The 27456-nt window shown below is 44.9% G+C and overlaps 1 protein-coding gene across 9 annotated transcripts in view; it reads left to right on the plus strand.

The window, feature by feature from the left end:
• DAPK2 (death associated protein kinase 2) overlaps positions 1 to 27456 on the plus strand; it is a 54269-nt gene that overhangs the window by 9518 nt on the left and 17295 nt on the right. For all 9 annotated transcript variants that reach the window (XM_055806180.1, XM_055806173.1, XM_055806196.1 and 6 more), the window contains 2 exons: positions 17833 to 18054; positions 25949 to 26087. In XM_055806180.1, coding sequence (XP_055662155.1) covers positions 17833 to 18054; positions 25949 to 26087 — 361 coding nt within the window. The remainder of the gene's footprint in view (positions 1 to 17832; positions 18055 to 25948; positions 26088 to 27456) is intronic.

Consider the following 27456-nt stretch of genomic DNA (forward strand, 5'->3'; position numbering starts at 1 on the left):
GTGGGGTGTCGCTGGGTTATCATGCCTCTGGATCTCTGAGCAGCACCTACTGATGCTAATGCTGACCGATGCCCTGGAACCTGTAGATGACATTTATTAGTGCAGTATTTTTGCAACAAGCTGTTAGCTGCTGACAGGTACAGGATTAATTTATTATCATTCTGGCAACAGAACTCACTCAAAAAACAAAGGTTTTCAAACATCTGTGACGAGTCTGTCCTGCTTGTGTACTCTGATGGAGTTTGTGATTTCTTGAGAACAAAAGTAGGCATTGATAGAGGCGTAATGCTTGTTCTAGCTCGGATTCAGACAGAAGTTAAAATACAACATCTCAGTGACAGAGCCAGCACCTGTTCCTCTGAAAGTCTTTGCACAGCACGTATGTAATAGGAGCCTCCTTTCCTACTGCAAGTGCTCTGCGTGAGGCTTAGATAAATCTGGTCTGGTGGTGAAATTAGACACTCCCTGTCACTGTACAGCACTGAAGGTGGCTGCAGCAACGGCTCTGCAGATCCAGCTGCGTAAAATGCTGCAAATGGCACATTTGTGGCTCCTCAACAAGGTCATTCTCGGAATCACTGCTGAGCTAGAAGCAGCTCAGGTGGTCCTGGAGGTGTAGCTGTCTCCTGTGGCAAGGCAGTGGTGTGAGAGAAAAGTCTTTGCAGAAAGGGGGAGCAGGTTTTCCGTAGCTGCAGCTGTGTGCTGTGACGAGCTGCCTAGCTCCAGCCTTCCCTCAGTCATTCAAATATTAATCTTAGGTTTACAGTTCTGTTGCCTGGCTTCCCCCAAGGGTATGTGCAGGGATGGGCCAGTCAGTCTGATGTGGCATTGAAGAGGCTGCTGATGGGCTTGTTTGCTCTAGCAGCTGTACTTAGAAAGGTTAGCGTGGCCTTGGCTGGGTGAGAGCAATACTTTTATTATCATGTATGTGTATTTAAAGTTACTTCCTGCAAGATAGGATCAGCCGCTTTGTCAGTGTGAAGTCTGTGGGGACTGAGGTTCTCCAGCAGTAGCTGATAGGGAGCCTAAAAAAGAGGAGCCTCTAGAGTGCATTTAGCAAATTTTAGCATTTTATAATAGAGAACCTTTCGACATCTGTAACACAGCTTATTGCTAGAATATTGAAATTTTTTTTTCTTTTTCAAAATTTATGATAGGAGAAGGGAAGAGTTTAGAAAACTTAACTGAATATTAGTATGTTATAGGGATATTTTTTTAAATGCCCTCAGTTATATTAGTTAGCCTAGAAGTCTGGAAGAGCTAGAAGGCAATGCAGTATAAAGTAATCGGTGCCTGCAGAGGTAGCAGAAGATTCTCCTCTCTCTCCCACCTTGTCCCAAGGGCAGTAGGTGGTGTGATTTGGGAGTATGTTATACAGTCCTCCCAAGCATTTAGTGCTATCACTCTTTGAAGGCATCGGACTTCCTGGTAGATTCAGTTTTGTTCTGTGTCTGAGGCGTTGATCAAAACCGGATACCTCAAAAAATTATTGTGCATAGAATGTTTTCAAGATGTGTTCGTTCTCAAATGTGAGTTTATGTTGCTAGATGTCACTTTTATTCAAGTAATGGCAAACTGCATCCTTTACCATTGATTTAATAAACTTTTTAAGAAACCTACTAACAATTTTGCCTGTTTTGAGGAGTATCCTGCCGTGATGTAGCAGCAATGTGTGTAGCAGATCGCTGGAATGGCATGCCAAGGCAAGGGAAATGCTTCTTGAAGAATGTGAAGGAGTGAATGCAAACTTGTCTGCTTGTGAACATGCAGCAGGTCAAATAACCACTGGTTCCTGTGGCAAGGGAGGTGGCAGCAAGAGAGAACCAAGAATGGAAACTCTTAAAGAAGGCCAAAGCAGGCCAAGAGAAGGAAGAACTGGCCTCCTGACCTAGTGATACAGTTCCCAGGAAGGTGGCAGCGACAAAACTCGCTAGAGAGCCTTTTGCCAGAATGTTTCAGGACCTGTGGTTTGGATGGGTAGCTCTGTCTAGCTGCACAGAAGGAGTTCTTGTACAAACCTGCAGGAGCCTTTTCCAGTTGTACTAGCAAACACTGGCGGTGGTGGTAGGTGCACAGAGGGTGCTAGAATTTCAGAGATGTGCTGTGTAATTTAGAAAAGGTTGTACCACAGAGTCATTAATCTGTTACCTACATGTGTTGCCAGCCAGGCTGTAGAGAGCTGTTGACATCTGTGCCTTCTGGGCAGTGTCATGGTGGCATGTCACGTCTGGGCTGAGGGTAGGAAGTGTCACGGACCTTGTCGGGAGGTGTTTCCTGGCAGTGCCCATTGAGGCGGCGTGCTCCCGCTGGGCAGTGTGTGGCACCGCGCTGTCCCGAGGCAGTGTGCCGCACGGCGCAGCTCAGCGCTCTGCAGTGCTCAACAGCTTAGGCACGCGTAACAGACACCAGTGCTACCATTACTAGTAGTGTTATTATTGGGGTGATGTGTCTGGGTAAGGAAGTCTGCCCCTGCCCTTCATTATTATTTTACTGTAGGAAAGGGGCTCTGCCTCCCCCCCAGTGTGCCAGCCTTACCTGCCTGTCCAGTTGCCTGCCTCGGTGACGATGAGCGATGCTCATCTGTAGCTTCAGCTTTTGTCTGGCTGTGCCGAGTTGTCTGCAGAGGCAGGAGATCTTGCACGGATACAAGATGCATAGTCTGATGAACTCATCTTCATAGGAACTCAAACCCAAGTCTTTCAGTCTGCATGAGGAACAGGAATTTTGTTCATGTGCTACTTTGAAATCTGCTGCTTTGGGAAAGACAGACAGACTGTTGCTGATGCAGCATGGTGGCCACTGAGAAAGGCAGCTGGCACGTCTTTAAAACTGTAAGAGCTTTTCTTCTGACAGGAAAAACAAGTAGGGCTTGCTGAAGTTGTGGAAACTAGAGCGCTGGCGTGGCTGTTTTCTGTGGGGTCCTGTGCCTCAGGAGTTCCTAGAAGCCCAGGTTAGTGCCTGGTTAATCAGAAGGTGACCTGAATATGAGTGGACCAGGCTTAGACTGTGGAAATTAATTTTACAGCAAGGCTGTGACATTTTTATGCATATCAGGATGGTCTGTGTTTCACTTTGAGGAATTTGCTGCTGTAGGTGCTTAAATATCACTACTTAAATATCACTGAGTTGTCTCCTGGGTTTCTTTTAATAGCGGTTTCGTGATGAACGTTGAGCTAGATCTTTCATGGTTGGCCTGTGATGCCTCCCGTACCCCGCTGCAGCTCCCTGCGTGCAGGCTCAGCCCTGCGCACCCAGGCAGGGGGAGCCTTTTGGTCTGAGCAATGCTTCACACACATTACTGCTGGTAATGGGACCTTGGGACTGGCACGAGTGCTGTTCTGACAGTGTAGCTGGTAATATTTGTTTATGTAATGAAAACAAAAAGCAGAGATAACTGAGGTATTCTTTGGGGGAGGAACTTGGAAATCCATGATAAAAAGTGCTGTCATCCAGCTAGGTGGACTCCCTGTAAACAGAGCAGTGTGATTGCAGCTGGGAGTTTTACCCTTAACACACATCGCACAGAATCTTCACACCAGGGCTGTTTTTTCTGTCTATAGGAATGGTTCACTACTGGGCTTTCTCAGACTTGAACCTTAACTCTGCTCTTAGATTAAGTTATAATTGGAATGAGTTCTTTAAATCTTGAAGAATAGCCTTGGATTATTTTTTCCTACAACACACACAAAACAAGTTTTTGCTTTTGATGCAAAATATAAATTCAATTATTGAGCACTAACCAGCACCTCTATTACTATTTATTGTTACAAAAATCTTCTATGTCATGTGTTTGATGTATATTGAATCTTTTGCTGAAACAATTTTGGCATCTGGTACTTGGTCACCTTCCCGATGGTTGTAATCTGCTGTCTGATGCAGTCACTATTTTTAGAATTTTTAATTCCTTCTAGCAGAGTGAGTAACCTTAAGTTTTTTCCTTTTCAAACAGATTTCCCTGTTAGTTCTTTCAACTGTTTCCAAAATCTTTGATTTCTTACAGAAAGTGCAGAGAAGATATTGAGATTTTTTTGTTGTTTGTTTGTGGGATTTTTTTCTAATAACAAAGCTGCTTTACCTACAGTAACTGAGAAGAACTGGCCTTGGTTATTTAGAACTAGCCTTAGCCCTACTTTAGTAACAAAGTCATGTGTTTTTTTCAAGGGAATTCCTTATTACCACCATCCATCTTGATGATGGAAGTGATCTTAGTGTATCTCCTCAGTCCATATCTGGCTTTGAAAGTATAATTAGAGCTGGGTGACCCCAGTGGGTATTGCTCAGAAAACTCAAATTCAGTAGCATCTTTAATCACTGAATATTAGGCTTAATCCAAGTCTTTGCTTTGCCATTTCTGTAAAAATAAAACTATTTTTTCCACTTTGCATTGCAGTAGAAAGCAGGTGGAAGTTTGAACAGCTGAGAAAATAGACCCTGTATGGTATTCATTCCATGCTTTTGAAATGAAAAATGTTACTTATGAGTAAAAATACACTTAAAATAAACATAGTGCAGCTCACCACTGGACTAACAATGATAAAGCATTGGACAGATTATTACCATCTTATGCAGAATAGGGCTTGCACATACTTCTGATGGTCAAGCTTAATTTGGCTGAGGTGACATCTATTAATCATTGTTAAAACTCTACATCAGCAGTTTTAAGCTGGAGTGAAAACCTGTTGTAATAGCTGAGCGTGATGCACAGTGATGCTTTGGTGAGGAGAGACGTAAAAAAATCACTCACATCGCCGGACTTCTCTGGCCAGTGCCCGAGTGTTTGGGTTGGAGTCACTGGCCTGTTCTGGGCTGCCCATAAGGCAGGTTCAGTTACCCCCCGAGTGAGTGACTGTGTATCCTGAAGCCAGGACTTGTAACCTTACTACAGAATCTACAGCTTCTGTGAGAAAGGTTTTAACCTCAATATCTGAGTTCTGTGGACCTACAGTCCTCACAAAGAGCATTTCCAGTGACCTGTCTGTTTGCTATGTAGGCAGAGCGGAGGGAACAAATAATGTAGCTTCTGTGCTATCCTGCTGCTGGAGGAGATTGTTTATTTCAGTGTAGTAAAGATTAAATAAAATGAGGAGGCAACTTCCACTGCTTATTTTGGCAGACCAGAAGAATCCACAAAGAACAGTGAAAGGGGAGTTTCAGCAACCCTTTGTGAATTTGGACTTCCAGATGATTTCCTAATATCTCAATTAAAATGCCAGCATGATTTCCATCTGTTTCATATATGGGGAAGGAGGAAAATCATTTAACCATTTAAAATACTGTTGCCCTATTACAATTTATCTGCTCCCAGGTATGTTATGTTCCGTTGATATCCAGCTGGATTTGGACCTTTAAGCCCAAAGGTACAGTGTGCTGACCTCCTGCGTGTAGGTTGCACATGCGCTGGTGTTGCTGCATAGCAGAGGGAACAGCTTATCAAGTCAGCTATTCCTGCTGAGCGTGAGTCAGCTGTGACCTTCCCTGCGTCTCTGGACTCTGTTCATTGCCACTCTGAGAGCTGACGTTCAGTCTAAAAAGCTACGTGTGATAGATAACGTGGGGAAAAATTTTTATCGTGTGCATTTTATTCTTGAGTGTCAGATTACTGAGATCATTGAGACAGAGTGCTTGCCAGGCTGTGAGGAACCTGCCAGAATCGCTGGGCTCGTGCTCGTGCTCACCGCAGACTCTGCTCCGTCAGCCTCGGGAGCTGATAAGGGCCATGTTGCTTGTTCTTGCGTGGTTGGGAAGTTTCAAAAAACATTTAACAGCTTCAGGAGATGCCAGTGATGATTCAGTAGGTGGCACGGTTTCTTGTGACTCAGGGCTAATGACCCAAAATGGTGTTGAAGGCACTGGCTGTACTGCAAATAACATGTTACTTTATTGATAGCCTGTAATAGCATTGCTCAGAAACACTAGATTTTTTTAAATCTTGCATTGAATTTCAAGTAGTTGATTTGCTCTCTACTTGCTGCAGTACAGTGGATCCTTCTGTTTGAGTCCGTGTTCCTTGACCGTTCTGACTTTCCTCTGGCAGCGGCCAGGATGTGTTGGTTACCTGTGCATGAGCTGTAAAGAACTGTGGATGAAAGGTGCCAGACAGCGATGTTATCTAGAGATGGGGTATGTCCAAAGGTGCTCAGCACCTCCCTGTCATGAATATTGAAACTTACCCTGTAAAGTCACTGTATTCTAGAGTACTGTATAACCAGCTAGTAAAAACATGCGTTGGGGGTGAAAATGCCAGTGTATTTAAACGTGGCAGCTGATTTTTTTTCCCTCTCTTTATATAAAGTAGCAGCTCATTAGGTTTAAAAAGTAGCAGATTGTTGGAGTAGTGGTACTTCTTTCTATGACATTAACTGGTTTGGTTAGAAGTCACCCTGACACTGCCTGAGCACTTAGCGAGCCTGAAATGAAATCATGTTAGTTATTTCTCATATCATAACAATTTTCTTTCAGTCTGTATCACAGGGTTGTGCTAAGTTAGTGATATTTCTATGATAATCTTGTGCGAAAGGCGCAAAAGAGAGCCATAGTATATTGTGAACTGGAATTACTTCTGTATCTTTGACACATGTGAAGAAATTATCTACTTTTTAGTAGCCAAGCAAGATTCCTGTTTAATGCTCTGTTAAGAAACGTTTTAGATTATTCTGCCATAATCTGGTGTCTGTCACAGTTTAGGTTCTGTATAGTTGCTTTAGGAGAGGTAGCCACTTTGTTTGCGCTTTGTCTGGGGAAAAAAACCCCAAATCCCAAACAAAACAAAACTCACTTTTTATTTGCAGCTTAAACAAAGTACAGTGGTGTTTGTGACAATTTTATTTTTAAAGCTCTTTATGAAGTTATAAGAGATGTCAGTAGAGTATTTAACAGATTAAGGTTTGGGGTTTTTTAACTTTCATTCTGTTAAGTCGTAGGGAAGCAGCAAGATACTTTCCCTTCACTGACCTTGTCGTGGCAGGATTTCTGTTTTGTTGTTTCAGCTATTGTACTCTAGTTTCTTTGTAAATATCGTGCTGTTGGACATACTATTAATTTACTGCTTAGGTTAAGTTTCTGCTGTACCAAATCCTGGTTTAGTGTACAAAACCCCTAGTCTTCAAAAAATAAACCATACTACAAATTATTGCTATAATACATTTACAAAAGGCTTCCAGTTCTTTCTGGCTGTGACCGCAGGCTTCCTACAAAAAGCTTCCAGGAAAGTACTTGTATGCATGTATTTTGTGAACCTTGCACAGCCTTTGGGTGAGCTGTGTTTCACAGATGAGCTGAGAGTGTACAAATGGGTTGTACAAGAAGTTCCTACCAGGCTGCTGTCCTCTCTGCTGGGAAGAGCATGCAATCACAACTAGCCGAAGTCATCTCTGAAGCGTAAGGAAAGAGGGAGGAAAGTATTTAGCTTGATAAATTACATGCAGTAGAGCAATTGCTCTAATCACTTAAATTTGAGAGGAAAACAGCTTTTTCAGGCCTGAGTTTTTTTAAGAAAGGCATTCAGCAACAATTCTCAAGGGCTTTCCTTTGAAAGTTAACAAAAATGCAACCATGAAAGGATAAGATTGTTAGGGTAGTTTTTTCAAGAAAACGAAATAGAAGTGAAAAAGATGGAAAAGTAATAAGATGCAGACTTTCTAAGCTTGAGATTGCCAGTTAAAACCAGCCTGAATTTAATAGTGGCAAAAAAGCATGATGAACAAAACCATTGACGTAAAAACAATTGTTGTAACTGAGAATAAATGACTCTTCTTTGCTGAAACTAAATAAACCAACCTCTTAAATCTAGAGAAGTCTTGCATTCAGGTTAGCTAGACACTATTCACACTATTCTCCGTGATTATGTTTATGTATATTAACTTAAGAATGTAGATATGATGATTTCATAGTATATTTTTAGGATTTGTACTTGCCTCTAACTGTAGACTATGCAGAATGAAAGCAAAGGATGCTGTAAGCTCGTTCACTGGAGAAAGGACAGTATGATGCTAACAGAAGGTGAACCTGACTTGATTTATGACATAGACTGTGAAGTAACTGATTGCTGTCAGTAAACATAAATAAAATTGTTTTCAGGGTTAAAGATAGCACACTGACTCAGTGCTCAGAGAATATATGACACTGGATAGGGTGTCATTTTTTTTATCCTTGCTGTTGAAGGAGCAGACATAATTTCTCATCTCATTAGAGAAAGAGAGCCAATGACTGGCAAACTTTTCAAAGTCTAGTAAACCTAAAATTAGATCTCTAAGCTGTGTTTCAGCTTCCTAAGCACAAGCAACCACATACGTGAGTTGCGTTGTTTGTCTTTGGGGTAGGCTTTGTAATAGGAAATAAATGCTTTTAGGCTTGCATTCCCAGAACTGAATGTCCTAAATGGGAAGAAGAAGGGAGAAATACAAAAATCATAGGTTTATTCAAATGGTGATCACTGTTATATATTGTGAAAGCTCATTTTTTCAGTTCTCCTGTAAGCTCCTTCCTATAGTAAGGTGGTGTTTTTTATTTAGTGCCTTGTGTACGTTGTTGTGCCCCAAACCTTGCTTTTAGATACACAGAGTGCATTTTGGGGTGTGGGGAAGGATGCTGCGAGACTGAAACATTTACCCTACTCTTCTATAGAAAATTATCTTAAATCAGAATTGTGTGTTTGTAATTTGATGCAAATGTGAGTTGGAACCATCTAGTTCTGTCGCACGGGTACAGCTGCTGCTTTCAGGGCGCTGCTGTAAGGTAGGATGAAGTGACATGCCTGAGGCTGTTCCACTCTCTGTCCGATCTGAGTTCAGCACCCAGGTGTTTCTGTTTTCCTCAGTACGTGGGGAGGAAGCAGTTTAAATTGGATCACTCAAAAACGTGAAAGTTTTCCAGTGTGTCTTTTACCTTCCTGGTGCGTAATATAATTCTGAGTTGCAATCAGGCTGAGTCTTGTTGCCTTCCTACATCGCATGGCTTTGAGGCTTCTGGTGTGAGGAGGTTCCTTCAAGGCCCTTACATTGCCCGGAAGGTAATCACACCGTTAAAGCCAGCTGGCTGCCGTGCCAGCCCCATTTTCTTTAGCTCTGCTTCCATCTTGAGGGATGTGCGCATCCGAGCAAGAGCTGAAGTAGGCGAGGAATAGCTCAGCATAACCTTGTTAAAACATAATAAGCAACAACAAAACATGCAAGGGAGGAGAGGATCAAGGGGAACGGAAGGTCATCTCCATTTCGCTGGAAAGCATTTTCTTGTGTCCACTGCAGTTTAATGAACTTTCCCATCTGGTGCAGGCAAAGCAGCTGTGCCGGTGTCAGTATTGCCGCATCCGTACCGCTGTGGCTCAGCGTACTCCGCATTGCTGTGTCCCATTCTTCTCAAATGGGAAGAGGGAACCGTCACCTTTTTAGGAATTTTCACCTCCCTACACCTGCTGTAGGTAAAAGTGAACATATAAAAAGCATAATAGATGTTTATGGCACCATTCAAATAATGAAAAAAAACCCAACTGTGTGGAAAATGTCACAGCACTCTCAAAAATAGCTGGCTGCAACAAGGTCTTTTACCATCTCATACCAACATACTCTTCAGGCCGGTCCCCCTGCTGCCTTCTCCTGGTCTCTCCTCAGCCAGTGTGCACTCTCTCTCTCCTCTCTACTTCTTCTCTCTCTTCCTTGGCTGCCCAACCTCTTAACAGAACCAGCCACAGCTGCACCTTACCCACATCAGCCAGCCCACAGTTGTATATTATCGATGGTAATTAACCCAGCTTCATTCCTCTACAGAAAGTCTTGCTGTGTTTTGGTTTGTGCAGTAGGCAGTGGTGGCACCCCTGGCCATGTGCTGCTGGCCCTGCTGAGCCGAGCGGCCTCTCACCGCCAGCAAACAGCTCCCAAACTGGAAACAAAAGGAATTCCAGCTACATGCTCAGATCCTCTACTGAGTTTTCAGATGCTCCGTGAAAAGCAGGGTTAAACTGCCTTGTGTGCACGGCGGTCTGCATGTGCCTCTAGGCAGGGAAAAGACTGGCTGAGATGCTGTTAGGTTTTATTTCATTTGCCTTTCTGGTCATGTGTTTTTGTGCAGGAGTACCTAGTGAATAAAAATATGAATGATTATCACTGCAATTCTGATGATGGCTAGAGGCATGAAATTTGTAGGTCTGACTGTGTGCTTACCCCTTACAATTTTATTTCATTTTTCCAGTAGCACTACCTGCATTTTACAGACTTTGGGAAATGAAGTACAGAAAGACTAAGGTGTTATTTTCTGTCAAGTGTGTAGGAATCTGATTACTGCTAAAGTCAGTGGGAAATTGCTGCCTAAAATCCCTTGCAAATCTGTTCCAAAGTAAACTGTCCTGGCTCATCTAGGGGACTGAGTGTCGCCTCTTGATGGGCAGAAAGCCAGAGCACTGTCCTTTTCCAGGTTCACTAACTTTTCAAAGAACTTCTTGAAAACCTATTTCAGTGTAAAGTGTATGTGTCAACGTGTTCTAATGTATCATCCATTTAATGGGAATTTCAAGTTTTAACAACTACCAATAATAATAATAATAGTGATGATGATGAAGATGAAAATCCTCTTTTTTAGAATTCTTTAATGAATGAAATTAAGCTGAACATGAATGGAACATAAAGAAATAGGTTGACCATGCAGAAAGGGAATGTGTGTGTGGTGTCTGGGGAAGAAGTGGTTTGCTCTGCTCAAATGACAGAATCGGCTCCCTGACCTTCTCCCCACCCTGGCCTTAGGGAGCCTGGCTGCAGTCAGGTAGCCTGTACTGTCATCTCGGTGTTTTGTTTGCATGTTTCCAGTGTTTCATGACAGCTACTCAGTGATGGGGTTTTCCTGGACTATCAGGGGAAGATTCATATAAACCCGCAGCTATGCAGATAGCTGCTTGAAGGCCGTCATTACTCCAGTGCTCCGTAGCAATGCCGCTGTTATGCGCTCAGGCATTCCGAACGGGCTGGCTGCACTCGTGTCGTTCTCTCAAGTCACATTCTGCCCCAGAACGTTACCCTCCAGAACCCGTATTAAAAATAAACTTTGAAAAAAGAGCAAGAAGTTATCCTGTTATTCTGGATTGTCCGGTTTCTCTCTTCCCCACGTCCTTTCCACATCCTCTCCTGAGCTGCACAGTTAAATAAGCTGAACTTGTGTTCCTCTAAAGCATGCTTCTGGACATGGACTCCAAACCACCCAGCAGTACTGTCTCTGTGGTCTTATTCAGCGACAGATCTCCTAGATGATAGTAGCAATGCGAATAATAGGTTATCTTCCTTGCTAGGATAAGTTCTCTTATTAACGATGGACAGATTTGATGTCCTACCAAATTATATTATAACTGATGGTTTGCAGCTGCTATTGTTTATACTCTTGAGCTAGTAGCACAATTGAGGACAGCCTGTCTTGAATCTGTGACAAGGCTTTTCTACAGCTGTCCAAAATATTTCTGAAAGGGAACAAACTTCATTACTTTAAAAAAAAAATAAAAATTGGAAGTGTCAGCCTCTGAGCTTATCTTGTGTGCGTTTTAAATACTGCTGTTTATGATCCAATTCATCTTCATTTCAGAGATATACTTCAAGATATGATTTTTGGTGGAGTTGTTGGAAATTTGGACATCTGAGCTGTGAAATTTAGTTTTGAGTCTTAAGATCAGCCACAGAACTCCCCATGTGAAATGAAGCAAATGGCTTAACTTCTCACTGCTGCCAACTCGGGTGTCAGAGGCAGACCTGCTTTCCTTTCCTCTGCTTTTTTCTTAGCCTAGGTGGAAAGTTTTGGGAAGCTGAGGCCGTTTGATTCTGCAGCGTTCAATGAAAATGCATTAGGAGCTGCAGAAACGGTGTTGCGTCGGTCCTTGGCTGTGCAGGCTCTGTGGTTAACAAGAAATCCAGAGTGTGTCTGACTACGTACGATACCAGTGAGCCACCCCCTCCCCTTCGTGGCTGTCCTGGCCGCCGTGTGAGCTAGTCATGGTGCCTGGGGAGAAGGCAGAGCGGCGTGCTCGCCCTTTAACGCTTGTGCAAAGACTTTTCTCCCTGCCTTTGAGGTCTTCTCGTGGTGTACTTGAGCGTGTCAGTGCTTGGCAAAGCATTGGGCTGCTTTGCGGAGAGGGACACCAGCTGCTGCTTTGTGACAGTCTTCAAGGTGGCTGGGAGGTCCTTCAGCGTTACCCTGTGGTGCTTTGATGGAGCCCTGGGAACCGGGGAGCAGGCACGGGCCAAGCTGGCGTGCCCTGCAGGGGTAGGGAAGGCTGAGGCTGGGCCATGGGCAGCACCACATCTGTCTTAAATGTCCGGGGCTAAGAAATGGGGCATTTGTGTTTTGCCCCGTGCCTTGCAGCCTCTTCTCCTCGGTCACAAACTCTCTCAGTGAAGGCTGTCTGCACGAGCCTGTTTTTACGGGATGAAGGAAATTGCAGGAAGACCAGGACGTGGGCAGGCAGAGTGGGTGTTCCTGGGTGTCATGGCTTAACCACAGCCGGTGACCGTGTACCACGCAGCTGCTCCCTTACTCCCCCCCAGGGGGAATGGGGAGGAGAATCGGAAAGGAATGTAAAACTTGAGGGTTGAGATAAGAACAATTTAATAATTGAAATAAAATAAACCCAACAATAATAATCATGGTAGTTATAATGAAAAGGAGGGAGAAGGGCAGAGGAATGAAATCCAAAGGGAAGGGAGAAAGGAGAACAAGTGATGCACAACACAGAATTGTTTGCACCCGCTGGCCGATGCCCAGCCTGACCCCAAGCCAAGCCCCCTGCCCCAGCTTCTGTACAGGGCACGGTGTCCCGTGGGATGGAGCATCCCTTTGGCCAGTCCAGATCACCGGTCCTGGCCGTGTCGCGCCCCAGTCCCCGTGCCCCACTCCACAAACCGGGGCCCCTGGCTGCTGTCCCATTGTCACACCAGAGCCAAACCCCAGCTCCCACCAGCACCACGGCAAAAATCAGCTGTCCCGGCTGAAACCAGGGCAGCGGGTACACGTGCGGGGGGGAAGCGGTATGTTACAGGGGAACGGGTAATGCAGTGAACAGTTGTCCCACACTGTAAGTATGTAAAAGGAGAAGTCAGGAATTCCTGTGCCATGTTGTTACTACTTTTGTCATCTTTTCAGTAAACAAAAATGTACAAAACCTACAGTATCACTAGACTTTTTAAATGCAAAAATGACTGTGTTCGTTCCCACAATCAGCACTCATAAAATAATATTTTCTCCTGGAATTTTGCTGGCAAAATTTATGTCCCCAGAGAGAATTCAAGGAAGCGAACAAAGCAACATTAGTGCCATGTCTCTTTAGAAGGTCTCAACCAAACAAGATGCATGGCTTGCAAAAAAAGAACAAAAACCAAGAACCTCCTGAAACCCACGGTGTTTTACGCAAACAGCTCTCAGTGCTACAGAACAAACTCTTTTAGCAGAATGTTTAAGGCAAGTTTGGGGCTTTTGTAGCAGCTTAATTCTCTTAAGTTCTCCAGGGTTTGCATGAAAAGATAAAATCAGGAGGCAGAAATATGAATCAATTAATGGATTCGACACATGGCTGCAGTCTCCATTCCATTTGTGATTGATGATTCCTAAAGGCATAAATACAACTGTCCCATCTGTTCCCGCCTCTCTCCTGAGAGGTGTTTAGGATATGTATGAAAATGAAAACCAACGAGAAGTACTTCAGGCTGTCTGGTGGTGTTTGTACCCTTTGAAATGAGAGGCTGCCTCTGCCACGGAGTCTTAGCTTTTGAGAGCAAGCGAGCACCAAATGGCAGCCATAATTTTTAATTTCTTTGCCATGGTAGATTTAAGACAGACTCCAACCAGCTGTCTGTGTTAACGAAGCACTAGGTACATTATATAATTCTGAGGTTCTGAATATAATTGCTGTGTATGCTGCATAAAATAAGTTCCAACTGTACTTGCATCTCTCATTTCCCCTGCCAGTGAAGGATACAATAATAGTGAAAACAATAACAGTTCGGTGCTTCTGCAGTGTAGTCGTGGGGGGTTGCACTCAACGAGCGTGGTTGTGTTCCTTATAGAGAGATCTTGGCTGAGAAAATCACAGTAGCCAAGGTGAAGGGTAGCTGTAAGATGAGTCTTTGCCTTGTGAGTCTGGGTGCTCTGACTAAGGAAATTCCTGGCACTGGATGTCTACTCGGGGCTGGAGACCGGCCCTTTGGTGCAGGGTGCGACCTGTGGCATGCCATGCGCGGTGGCAGGGCGAGCGGGGCTGCTCCTGGGTGCCGGCAGCAGCTCCCTGCCTTGCTCTGTCTGCTTGTAGAGCAGCTGGACATCAGCAGGGACTGTGAACGTGATGAGACAAGAGGCTTGGGCAGGATGGTTCCTTTGGCGGTAGGGTCTTGCATGACTGCAGCCTTCACACATGCCAGGCAAGGGGAGCGATTTGCACTGTTCTTGGAGGCTTCCCTGCTTAATTGATTAGTTGACGGTGGCTCCCTGGCCATATAGCTTCCTAGGATTTCAACATTTATTTATGCCCCTTGGTGGAAATGCAGTGAAATGTTTTTGATTTTTTTTTTTTTTTTTTTTTCAAAAGTGTGGTTTTGTCAGGTAATCATTGGTAAAACCTGAGCCTTTTCTGACTAAGGAATGCTTGGTGGGGTATGGAGTATGTGTGGCAGACTTAAAGTTTCCATGTTTTTCATTCCAATTAACATGAAAAGGGCAGAACATGGGTTTGAACTGGGGCTCCTTGCCTCTGAATCAGTGAGATTCTGCAGATACTGGCCAACAGCCTCTTCTTGCTTAATCCCTGCCCCCTTTTGATATCAAGTTGCCAAAACAAAAGGCAGCTTCCGTGAAGCAGTAGTTTTAGCCAGACTTTATAACTAAAGTCCTGTTCTGTTTTTACAGCTTTTACAGCTTTACAGTTTTTCATCTCACTTTTATCAGGAAATGCATTGTACACTTAAACAAAGCAGATTGAAGTGCATGACCTTATCCATGGGCTCAACTCTCCAGCTCTCTGGTGCACCTTCACTGTCACAGTAGTGTTTGTAACAGCACATACGTGGCCCGTGTGCAAGGTGTGTTCTGTGGTCTTTTCTCTTTCTTTCCCTCTTGCCAAAAAGGAGTTTGATAAATCTAGCAATAGAAAAATAAATAAAAAGAAGTAACCCTCAGCTTACAGTTTCTGGCAGAGGAGGTTTGGGATGGTAATAAACTGTTCTTGCTACTTGAAACCGCGGATGTGCTCAGGTGGGTGATGAAGTGCTTGAACTAGTGTCCAAGCAAAAGGAGTCAACTTTTCCTTCCGTTCATACTTTTGTAGATTATATTGCAGAGATACTGCTTCAAGACTTGGCAGCAGCAGCCTGCCATCAGACTTACCAAACGCAATCTCCAAACACTGCTGCTAGAGTAATCTTCCTTGACAGTTGTTCTTGCTGCTACAGTGCTTCCCCACTAGCTCCTTGTTTTCCACCAGCTCAGATTCGGTGTCCCATTTTATTATGTATTTTACACATCGCTATGTCTGGGTCTACACTAATAATTAGTTACAGGAAGGTAAAGTAATAAAAAATTCCAAGGTACCATTGGTACAAGAAGGTTCATTAGAATGTACATACTTGTTCAAAAGCGAGTGTAGTTTATTTTAATACTTTGTATGAAAGTTACTGAAATCACTGAATTGGTGAAAATACCGGGTGGCTTCCTATTGAACGATGGGAGAGAGAAGTGAGTGGAACTCATCCTGAGTGGCACGGGCTGGCCTCATTCATGTTTGAACTGACTTAAGTTTATGTCAAGACCAAACGTTCTTACTCCTCACTGTTACTTGGGCTGGAGGTGCTTGAGCTAGGAGAGCAGTGAGTCTGCATCAGTTGTGTTTGAAAAAAATAATATCAATGCTTTTTGTACTTTAACCTAGGTTTTCCTTTTTTAAAACATGACAGTTTCTGAATTTCTGTTTTTTAAGATCTAAGGAAAACTTGAGAATCAGAGAACGTGTTTGTGTCCAAACAAGGAAACTTTGCATTGGGTGAAAAATCTTTATCCTAACTTGCTTTTCGTAAAGACTAGTTGAAATTGAGAGTTTGTGATGAAACCTCAAACCATACAGGTTTCACGTAACTTCAGACTAACAAGTACCTAGGTATTTTCATTAATCAACCTAAGGAGTTAATATTGATTTAAATCTGTATGCCCGGTACTCTTTGCTTAATTTAAATAATACAAATTTAAATCAAACCTAAAAAGCTACAGGTCTTTAATTAAATCTGCTGAGCAGTCCTTCATGAAAAAAACGTGTTTCTGTTTAAGCATGGTTTTTGGTGCTTTTGGGGGTCACTTTGGCGAGGAGCCCCTTCCGTTCCATTGCACAGCACTGACTGTTCTTAACATGTCTGTTAAGTAGCAGCAGACGGAAACGGACACCTTTGTGCTAAGCAGCGTGCAAATACCCACAGGCGTTCTGTGTGGAAGAAAATCTCTTTCCTGTTTTGCTGATGAGGGAAAAGTGAATTGCTATAGGGTATATGATACATACATGGCAAAATTCAGATCACTCAAATTCCTCCAGTACTTAAGCTACAGACCATCCTTTTCCCTTAATTTTTGTAAGGCAGAGGTAGCTCTCTTAGCACATCCTGTGTGGACTGCTGTGTAAACGTACAGTAATGGCTTATGATTGAATTCCTTCGTTTGTATGGCTGGGATGATTTAAGCATTTCTAAGATATAACACAGTTGTCCCTTCAAAACAGGAGGAGCAAAAGGATCCTCTGAATAATCCCTGTTTCATTCCACATTCTTGCCTTATGTAGAATTTGTATTACTCAAATCCTACTTTAGTTGCCGACCACCTTTCTTAATTTTGATATGACATCTGTCAGCTTGATCACAGTTATTTTTTCAGAAGACACCTGAGAAGGAGGGAACATCGTCTCTGTGGAGATGATGCCTTCTTTAAAGTCAAACAGTGCCTCTCAGGAGCGTGATGGAGAAAGAAAAGCCCCCCCGAAGAACAGGGCAGGTTCTCTTACTGTGCCGTTGAAGGGTCAGTAACAACCGTTCCCTCTGGAGGGGTTCTCCGCTGACACGGCTGCAGCCACGGGTGCTGTTCTTTGAGTTAATCGTGTGGCCTCCACGTGTTCCCCTCGTAGGAGATCAGGGGCAAATATTGCAGTCGGGCTGGAATATATCTTACTTTAGGAACCACAGCAAGGAAAACCTTATTGGCAAACTGCAGCTACATGCCTTATAAATTTTAATGCAGCCAATTTACTCCTTGGTACAGTGGGACATTCTAGTAGTGCAGTGAGAAAGCTGCACTTACTGTAGTTACATTTCCAGCTAATTCATCAAGCGGAGTGCAGAAATATGAATAAACCATTATCTTATTTGAAAATTGGTTACTGGAGGCCAGTTCTACATTTCCAAAGGGTTATCGATCCTTTGAGTTCTTTTCTGAGAAATTATTCTTAAGGGAGGTACCGTAATGCATGCGTGAACATGCCATGGTGTGTTGCAGACGTGAATGCCTTAAGCATTACCCAGTGAAGGAGCGGTAATTTGAACCTTTTGGGACAGATCTTATTCATTTAAACATGAACTGGTTTTTAGGGATTCTAACATCTGTCCTCCCTCCTTGTCAGACCCTGCTCGGTTTTGCTGCATTTCAGGCGCAGCAGGAGGCTGCCTTATATGCTCAGGTGACTTTAATTGCAGAACTCTGATAGTCCCCGCTACTGTACCAAGAACAAGCTTGTACGGTTAGCGGTGTTGCTCAGGGGTTGCACCTTTGTATATGAATAGCTTGTTCGGAAAGTTGTGATTATATGAAAGCTTAAAGAGAATTGTTGTTATCTTCTTCTCCTTGCAGTGGCCAGTTTGCTATAGTGAAGAAATGTCGAGAAAAAAGCACCGGTGTGGAGTATGCTGCTAAGTTCATTAAAAAACGTCAGAGCCGGGCCAGCCGTCGAGGGGTGAGACGCGAGGAAATCGAACGGGAGGTTACTATTCTGCAGCAGATCCTGCATGCCAATATCATCAAGCTGCACGACATATATGAGAACAAGACAGATGTGGTCCTCATCCTTGAGCTGTGAGTAAGGGGACTTCCTACCCTCCCGGGCAGGAGGAGGTAAACAGGACCCGGAAGGCACTTGCAGGGGTTGCGGAACACGGAGGCGGTGGCTGTGGTGTTCTGCCTCACAGATCTTGGCAGGACGATGGAGTGAGGTTGCTGGTAAACAGGCCCCCCAGTTCCTCCACGTGCCCTGGGGATACAGGTGCGCGCTGGCGTCAGCGAGGCGGTGGGCACTGAGCCAGGGAGTGCCGTCAGCTTCAGCAGTGTGCTGGTGGAGGCGTTACCTCGTGCCTGCCTAGCGCTGCCCTGGCGTGAACCTCAGAGGGAGAACCGATGGCTGCTGAACACTCGTTTCATTTTCCTTCCTGTTTTCGTCTCTCCCAGTGCATGTGAAGCCATCAAGCCCTTTGCAAACCCTGCAGCCATGCCGTTCTCACTGCTCCAGTATTTTCCTCATTTAGAGGAGACTGGGGGAAGAGGGGAGGAGGGCAAGGGAAGAGGTTTTTTGATCCTTAGGCTTTGGCTGTTGGGGATGAGTAGCAGCAGGGCAGGGGTGAAGAGCTGCTCCCTCTGCTCGTGTCCTGCCATGTGATGGGGGGCAGCCCTTGCCATGCAGGTCCTGCTGACAAGCGAGCCCCCCAGCCAGGTGACCTGTGGGCTGCCCTGGCCTCACCCCAGGTCACCCATCGTGACCCTTCGGGCAGCCAGGCTGCTGGTTTAGGGTGACTCTCCTAAACTATATGTTGGCTACATACCGCAAAATGGTTCATGCTGTGGAAGAGAGGTTTAAGGCAAGCTAGCAGCAGCCTCTCTGTCTGGACTGAGGGGACAACGGCTTGTTCTGCAGAACCTGTGCGTGTCCCTTCCTGGAAGAGTAAATGCATAGCCCAGGGAAGCTGGAAGTGTGGTCAGGAGTCATCTTCACAGAGCCTTGGCTTAAGGAGCCTTTGCTTAGCTGAAACATGAGTTTGTATTTCAGGGGGTCACCTTTGATGCTTTTGTCTGTATTTAATCTTATTGACTGAAAAGGAGTGGGAGAACCTGGCTAATAGGTGTTTACCATGCAGAGAAATGCTGGTTTATTAGAACAAGAAGCAGTATCAAAATTACCAGTCTCTGCAATAGCTATTTAATTACCTGGTGGATTTTGTTTGGCTGTTTGTTTCACCAGCCTAGAAATACATCCCAGAGCCACTGACTGTTTCTTACATCCTACTGCCCTTCATTATGGTTGATGGAACTGAGGTGAGATGTTAGAGACGGATGCAGACCACAGACTAACCATGTAATCTCTTATAACACAACTTGCTTTGAACATGTTCTGCCTCTTTCAGAATCCCTAGCCGGGCAGCGTGAGATCCACTGTTTGGGCAGACCTGCCGGACCATGCTTTTGCCGTATCATTTTAACAGCATTTCAAAGGCGTCATGTTTTGGGCATTGCGTGCAGGGGGTTGGTTATGTGACGTTAACCTGAATTGTGTGTGGAGGGTAAAGTTTACAGTCACTTCAGTGCTGACACTAATGCATATGTTTTGGAATTTCTTCAGTTTTGTAAAACGTAACGTGATGTAGAAGGACTACAATAAATTCATCAATAAAGATGAATAGAAGGTTCAGGGTTTTTTGAGGAAGAAATACCCTTATTTCCAGCCTGGGCAGGAGAGCTTTGCTCTGTGTAAATAGCGTTTTTGCCTCTTGGTCTTACAACCCAGTATGAATCAAAATTATATTGGATTCCGATGATGTGACTTAAGGTTGTATTGGAGGGGAAGGGACTAGTGATATCCCAAAAGAGTAAAGTGTTGCTTTTGCAGGGCTAGAGCAGGACACATAGACCAGCTGCAGCAGTTTTCATTATTACTAGCGTGCAATACCCAGGGAAGGTTATTAGAGTAAGTAGCAGATTGATCAGATAGACTGAATATACTGAAGTGTCAGATGCTGCAGAAAATTGATACCACCTTAGGTAGGTCACTGTAATTCATTTCACCTTCCCTGGCTCACCCCAGCGATGCAAATTCTTCACTGTGAAGTCAGGAGGGGAACCAAGTCGCTTGCTGCTGCGTGGCTTTCTGTTCTCAGTGCTATTTGCCCAGCATTCCGATGACACTAGATTTAACCTGCCGTGGCTGGGAGGTCGCAGGAAGATCACTTGCACCTCTACATTGCATCTGCAGCTGAATGCCGTAGAACGTTTGGATGTCCCCACATTTAATAGTGTTACGGTTGGTGTGTGTTGTGGTTTAACCCCAGCCGGCAACCAAGCCCCACGCAGCCGCTTGCTCACTCCCCCTCACCCAGAGAGATGGGGAGGAGGATCAGAATGTAAAACTCAAGGGCTGAGATAAGAACAATTTAACAGCTAAAGCAAAAACCACGCATGCAAGCAAAGCAAAACATGGATTCATTCACCACTTCCCATGGGCAGGCAGGTGTTCGGCCATCCCCAGGTGAGCACGGCTCCATCACACATAACAGTTACTTGGGAAGACAAAAGCCATAATGCCAAATGTCCCCCCCTTCCTTCCTCTTCCCCCAGTTTATATACTCAGCATGACATCCCATGGTATGGAATACCTCTTGGGCTAGTTTAGGTCACCTGCCCTGGCTGTGTCCCCTCCCAATTTCCCACACCCCCCCAGCCCTCTCGCTGGCAGGGCCCAAGGAACCGAAAAGTCCTTGACTGAGTATAAACATCACCCAGCAACAACTAACAACATCAGTGTGCTATGGATGGTGTTCTCACATCATGGCCAGTACACAGCCCTGCACCAGCTACTAAGAAGAAAGTTAACTCCATCCCAGCCGAAACCAGGACAATGTGTTCGTTCCAGAGTGATTTCAAGAAAACTTTGGCGTTGCCTAATTCAATTACTGAGTGAAAAAATAATCTGCCATGATAAAATCACTTTTTCGAGAAATGAAAAAGGGGAGGCACCAAGTGGCTGGATCTCTTTATACTGAAATTTACACTGGGATAATAAGTTTGGGTGAAACTTGGTTGCCAGTCTGGGTGTTTCATGGCTGAGGGTCAGGACCGTAATAGAAGTGAGTGACTCTGTGTGCATGGATGATCATATGTCCAAAGCATCTCCTGTACAGTTCACAGTGTGCTGTTGGTCTGTCTTAAGCAGTTGAAAGGGTTGTAAATTATCTTGGTGCACGCGCAGATTTATATTTATGTGTATTTGTGTGGCTCGGCATTCCTAATCTCCGCTGAGAACCAGGGACACCTGAACACTGTCACACCAAGCAGGGAGTAGAGTCACGTGCTTGTACTCATCAGAGCCAGGAGTGGAAGCAGCTCATCTAATAAACGGAGCTTTTGTGGTCAGGAGCTATGGTCTTGGCCTAAGGGGATGAAATTTGTCATGTGTTGAAGGCAGACAGACATCAATTTAAGCTTTCTGGGGCTGTGTCCTGCTCTTTTGTGCAATCAATACCACCTAGTTTATAAAGCTCTGAGTCTTAGAGGAGCTGGGCAGAAGATGACATAGACTTTATCTGTCAATTCATGGTAATGAAGTAAAGACGTAAGTGAGGAGACACCCTGAGGTATTCTACTTACTACAGTTTTTAGGTAATGAGTAATTGATGCAATTTTTCTGTATGTATGACCAGGAAATACAGAGACTCTGTGGCTCAAGTTCTGCAGACCATACGTTCCCTAGGGCACCTGCCTCGACCTTGTGTGTGTAATCCAGGCTTTGATCCCGGAGTGAGATGAAATAACCACTAGCTTGCCAGGGGAGCCAGCATTTTGGCCAGGGAGAATTCCTGAAGATTAATGTGACTGCTGGCAGGTGGCATGTGAGCGATGATAAGCATCTGTTACTTTTTAAGTATATGCCTATGGCCAAATGTTGGCCTTCGTAGCCAGTGCTGGAAAACAGGAAAGGAGCTGGCTTTCTGTGACTAGCAGCTACTTTGTGCTAAAATAACCTCTTGCTTCATTACCTTCTGCTTTTTCCTGTCCTCGCATGGCCTGATATGTTTTGTGTGTCCTATTGTCAGGCTGTAGCTTATTGCACTTCTAAAAGGCTGGATGCAACAGAGTTCTGACCTGATTAAGGCCACTGCATTCAGCTGCTGTATACAAATTGAGGATGATGATAATTGCTAATAAAGATAATTAAATTCTCTCTATAAGCAGATGATCTCTTCTCCTGACACTCTGATATCAGAGTCGCATGCTCCCTGTGGTTTATCAAAATAAGTGTTACAGCACCTGGCCAATTAATCTCGCGTTAAGCTGCAGTGGAGTTCAGCTTCAGAAGGATGTCCCCAGTATTCCTGATTAACCGAAGAAGCTACCCTGGTGTTTAGAAGAGTCTGGGCTAAAATGTTGGCCCTGTCCCACACCCACTGTGCTGGCACAGGCAGGACCATCTCCTCTTTGTGCAGGGTTGACCCTGCAGTGCCATTCCTCCCGGTCGGAGCAGGATGGGCATCGCTGAGCCAGCTGCTCTCCGGCGCGGTTCGGCAGGCGTGCGCTTTGCCCTCCTGCTGCGCTGGCTCAGGGATGTGCTCCCCACGGCGCTCTGTGACCTGGCTGCTCTGTCCCTTGGGCCCTGCTGTGAGGCTGCTGTGCCCCAACAAGCAGCCTGAAGGCAGGTGTGATGGATATGCCAGGCCCCTCTCCTCTCGTGGTGTCGAGGTCGTGGACACAAAATAGACAGCTGTTCCCAGGAGTGAGGCAGCGTTGTCCTTTGTCTTTTATTAGACTTAGAAGGAAGAGCAAAGGTATCGATTCCCTTGCTGCTCTGTTTGCCCTGGGAATAAGGTGACATGGTGAAAGGGAAAGAGATGGAACCAGCGGAAGGGATTTTTCTGTAAGCCAAGGTCTTTTGAGAAAGGAGCATTTGCTCTTCTACAGGTGGTGCTGATTTAAAAACCACACCTCCCTGGATGTCCAAATGTAACCTGTAGTGCAGTTATGAGTGTTCTACTGCAAAGGAGTGAAGTGCTGAACTGCTTCTTTGTCTGGGATTCCATAAGGGCTTTTGGGATTGCTTGTCTCTTCTGCCTGAGGGTTTCTCTGAGCTCAGGCACATAACTTGGATAAGAATGATCCTGCACTACACTGCTTATTGCTCTGTACTCAAACCTGTTTTTAAAGCCTGAGTCTTTGTTAAGGAGAAATAATCACACATACTGAATTTTCCTTTAGGTGGCTTTTAAGATCTTTGCAGCTTAGGCTGATGTGTTGGGCTGTTTGTAACGTATGCTGATCTCTGACCTTCAGAAACTGAAATGCTTATGTAGTTGTAAGAGGGAGCCTTTTGCTGAAAAAAGTAACAGAGGGACTTCAGCCTTCTGGAATCTTTTTTATGCTGTACCTGTATTCTGTACCTTGGAAGTCCCTGCTGCCTTGCCTGATTCAAGGTCAGTGTGAACTGGAGAAAAGGGAGAATACAGCAAGGAGCTAGCACGTAAATCTGCTGCGATCCTCGCTCTTGCGGGCTGCGCAGTTTCTCCAGTGATGCCTCAGGTGTTGCTGGCTGCCCGGGACGTTGTTGAGGTTACCAAAACCCCTGGTGTGCCCTGAGGAGCTAACCCAGCCATACTAAGTGACCACTCTTGGGGGCAGCAGGAGAGACAGGGATGAAACACCTCCAGTCTGGGCAGCTGAACAATTTTCTGACACTCTTCCGTGTAGCGAAGGAGATTCCTCAAAGGAAAGTTGCCAGTCTCCTCCACGCAGGCAAGAGGCACGGACATGCGACAACCTTAGCACAGTCCTCTGTGCCAGGGGACGGTGATGGAAGGGCTTTTGCCAAGTGGCTCAGCTGGGTGCTCGCCTCGAGCGGTACATTCGTTTGCAGGTGTCGGGAGAGCCGGAGGCTGGGCTACGTGAGCTGTCAGCCTGGCCCGAGACAGAATTTGGTTTTATTCTTAGTCCAGGTTAATGAGTCCACCTTAAGGAGCAATCAGCAAGGACATTGTGCAGGGTAAAGGGCTGGCATGGCTGGCTTCGGTGTTCCTGCGGAGCTGTGCCGCTGGCTCCTGACGCCCCCGCCGCCCTGCCTGCCGGGGGGGTTGCTTCAGCGCAGGTTGACTAGAAATCATTAAGGAAACGGGGTTTGCCTGCTCGCTGTGCACAGATTTCACCAAGAGACTACCAGGTTTTGCTTACCGATTTCTTTACTGGCTTGTCACAGTCAGCGGCAATAATTTTTAAACTAAGGAACCCAGGCTCCTAAACCTACTGCAAGGCGGGGAAGAGACTGTTCCCTGGCTCCTGAACGCACAGGGCGAAACACAACCTGCCCAGCAAGGCTGATGGTGGTGCTGATACCCTTGGCACGTGTCACCTAAAAAGAAAATCAGGGACCAAATAAGAGTCTCAGGCCACGTAACTGAGATTAATAGGAAGGTGGAGGCAGCAGCCAGGGACAGCACTTGCAACATATTCCTAGATCATATAAGCTTATTTTTGTTTGCCAGGCATTTTGTTGTAACAATTGAAGCACCAAGTGGCTTCTGCTCAGGTGAAGTGTCCTGCCTCGTGTTACTTAGAGAGTTTCTGACTATGGGGGAGCTGCGAAAAAATACCTGGTAATTGATGCTCAGGTCAACAGGCGCTGTGTACACTGCTGCCTTTGGACAGCATGGCGTGCTGCCACCCACAGCAACAGCAGAAGCTGGGAAATAAGCCTTTGTGGCCTTTGACACATTATTCTTGTTTGCAGCTGACTTCTCTTTGTGCTTCTTGTAGCTGTTGACCATAGTTTGCTCTGGCGGAGGCGGAGCAGGAGTCACCGCCTTGTCACCGCCGGTGCTGCGCAGGGGCCAGGGGTCAGGCCCTGTCGTGCACAGCGGGGGCCGAACTGCGGGAGTCCCAGCACTCAGTCCCAGCATTGGGACCTGCCGGTTCTCTTACAGGTGTTTCAGCAGACAATGGGCCAAAACCTTGATGTCTGAGATGGCTGCTGGATGCCTCAGCGCCTGCGCTCCGAGTGCTGGGCACAGGTGGTGGCACACCTGAGCCCAAGAGCAATGGCCGCTTTGTGGGTGCCCCAACAACCAATCTGAATGAGAATAAATTCATAATATCAATGGCTGGAAACAGTAAATGTAAGCAGAATGATAAGCAACATCTGCAGCCAATACCCCATTCAATACCTAGATCATCCTTTTTCATAATATATAGAAAAATAGCACTGGAGCTCTCAATACAAGGCACGAAAAAGAAAATAGAAGTCTTATGTACTAAATACACGTGGAATGTATTTCAATTTCAATGTGAAAACTCATAGTAACTAATAGCACTTCCTTGATCTGGGAAAACAATTTTAGGTACCTTCCAAGCCGGTACGATCTACTTTCTTTTTCAAAATCCAGCACAAGGAATGCTTTCCTATCAGTTGTGTCAGGCAAGAACCTGTATGAGAGCGTGTAATGGCTGTCAGGCAAAGAAAAGAGATTCTCTTGGCAGATCTGGCTGCCTCATGTTTCTGATGGCAACCGGTAGGAGAAGTAATCCTCTAACAGTTGTGGACTACTACAACTTGTTCCATTTCCTCTGTCTCATCCAAAAAGAAAATGTTGAAAGATAGCAGTTGAAGTGGTTAACGTCAAAGCCTTCCTATGGAAATATGCGTATGTCTGTATGTTCATAAAACGATGTACCTTTTTCTGGTCCTTTATATGCTTGATGAATCAAACCTTGCAGCATCAATGGATTACGGAAAGCTAGTCCTTAATTTATTTACAGGGGGGAGAGCTGCAGCCAAAAGGAGGTTTTGGCCCACCTGGGACCAGAGCACAAAACACTAAATTACCTGCAAGAGTGGCCTTTTTCTAACTGTATGGAGGTTTTTTGTTACTTTAGTTTGCTGTGCTTAGGTTTATTTTATGTCTCACAAAGCAGTAGGTAAGTGGGTGTTTTCTGGTATATTTTGCAGGGTTTCTGGAGGAGAACTTTTTGACTTCCTAGCACAGAAGGAGTCTTTGAGTGAGGAGGAAGCAACCAGATTCATCAAGCAGATTTTGGATGGTGTGAATTACCTTCACTCTAAGAAAATTGCTCACTTTGATTTAAAGGTAAAGATAGTGATTTAGACTTACTGTCGGTTTTTAATGATGGACTGTGCCTTCTACAATTTGTTTGATATCTGTATTTGATAACATGCCTAAGACAATAGGGAAACCATTTTAAATGCACCTCACAGCTGAGTGCTCCAAGGAAGAGAGTCTCCTTCATCAGGCCTGTGGTAACTTCTGGATGGGCTTATATGTTTACTGACTGAGAGAAAGAAATTGTAAGTCTTTATCCTTTAGGTGTTTGCATTTGTGGTACGATCCAAAGCATGCTGTTTAAAAAAAAATACATTAAAAAAATTAGAATTATGTGCAGAAGAAAGGCATTTTTGGGAAGAGGAAGGCCAGATCCAGCTACAGACAACCGTTGTTTCCAGTCCCCGCTGTGCTTGGAGTCACACACCCGTGCGGTCTGAGCAGCCCAGGGCCTTGAGAGCCCATCGCACAGAGCTCTCTTCCTGCCATCTCAGGTGGCACCGATAGCTTTGGCCCTTCTTGACTTTGATGTCAGAACACCTGGCCTAGGCAGTGCAGAAGAGACCATCTCTCTCTGCTCTTGGTAGTGGCCTGCCTAGGTGAACACCTTCTCTGAACCTCGGAGCCTGTTGTCCGTGGGAATGAAACTCTTGAGATGAGGAGAAGGTGCTTTTCTCAGCGGCAGACTCAGCTGCAGACCTGCCTGCCTCAGACGTTGCTGTTTCCAGAAATACATTCAAAATGCACTTATCCCCTGGGATAAAGTAGAATAAAACAGAGGAGGGAACTGGTTTAAAATGAAGGAAAAAGGAAGAAACTCCACTGCTAGATTACCTGGTCCTTGTCCTGATTTTAAATCCAGGTTAGTTTATTATTAATTACTAATTATTTGTGTGCTAAGGATAGACTCCTCCTGGATTCTCGGGATCTATATGCTGATCCCTTGTGCTAAACATGTGCCTAATGCTGTCTCTGTCTTCAATTGCTTGGTCTTGAGTCGGTGTTAATGGCATATACGTAGTTGTTGCAAATGTTGCAAATCACATTTAAACTAAGAAACTGGTTAGAAAACTACCATCCAAATCTTCGTGGCATGCGTGTGAAAAGGCATAGGAGATATTTGAACATACAAAGGATGTGCAAATTGATTTTGAAATGACTAAGTGAATCCAGAAGCCAAAGACTGAAAGTTTTCACCATATATTAGAAAACAGTGTAATAACCAGTAATATGAAATTATTGTGAAAATATAAGTGCAAATTTTTCTATACTGATCTCTAGCTGCTAATTTTGATAGTTAATACCAGTAATGTCAGGTGGACAATGAAGATGTTACCGGATATGCAAGACAGAAATCAGAAAGGATAGGTAAAGAATCATTTCACTGACAGTGAGT

The sequence above is a fragment of the Falco peregrinus genome, chromosome 1 (genome assembly GCF_023634155.1).
Source record: "Falco peregrinus isolate bFalPer1 chromosome 1, bFalPer1.pri, whole genome shotgun sequence".
Classification (NCBI taxonomy): Eukaryota; Metazoa; Chordata; class Aves; order Falconiformes; family Falconidae; genus Falco; species Falco peregrinus.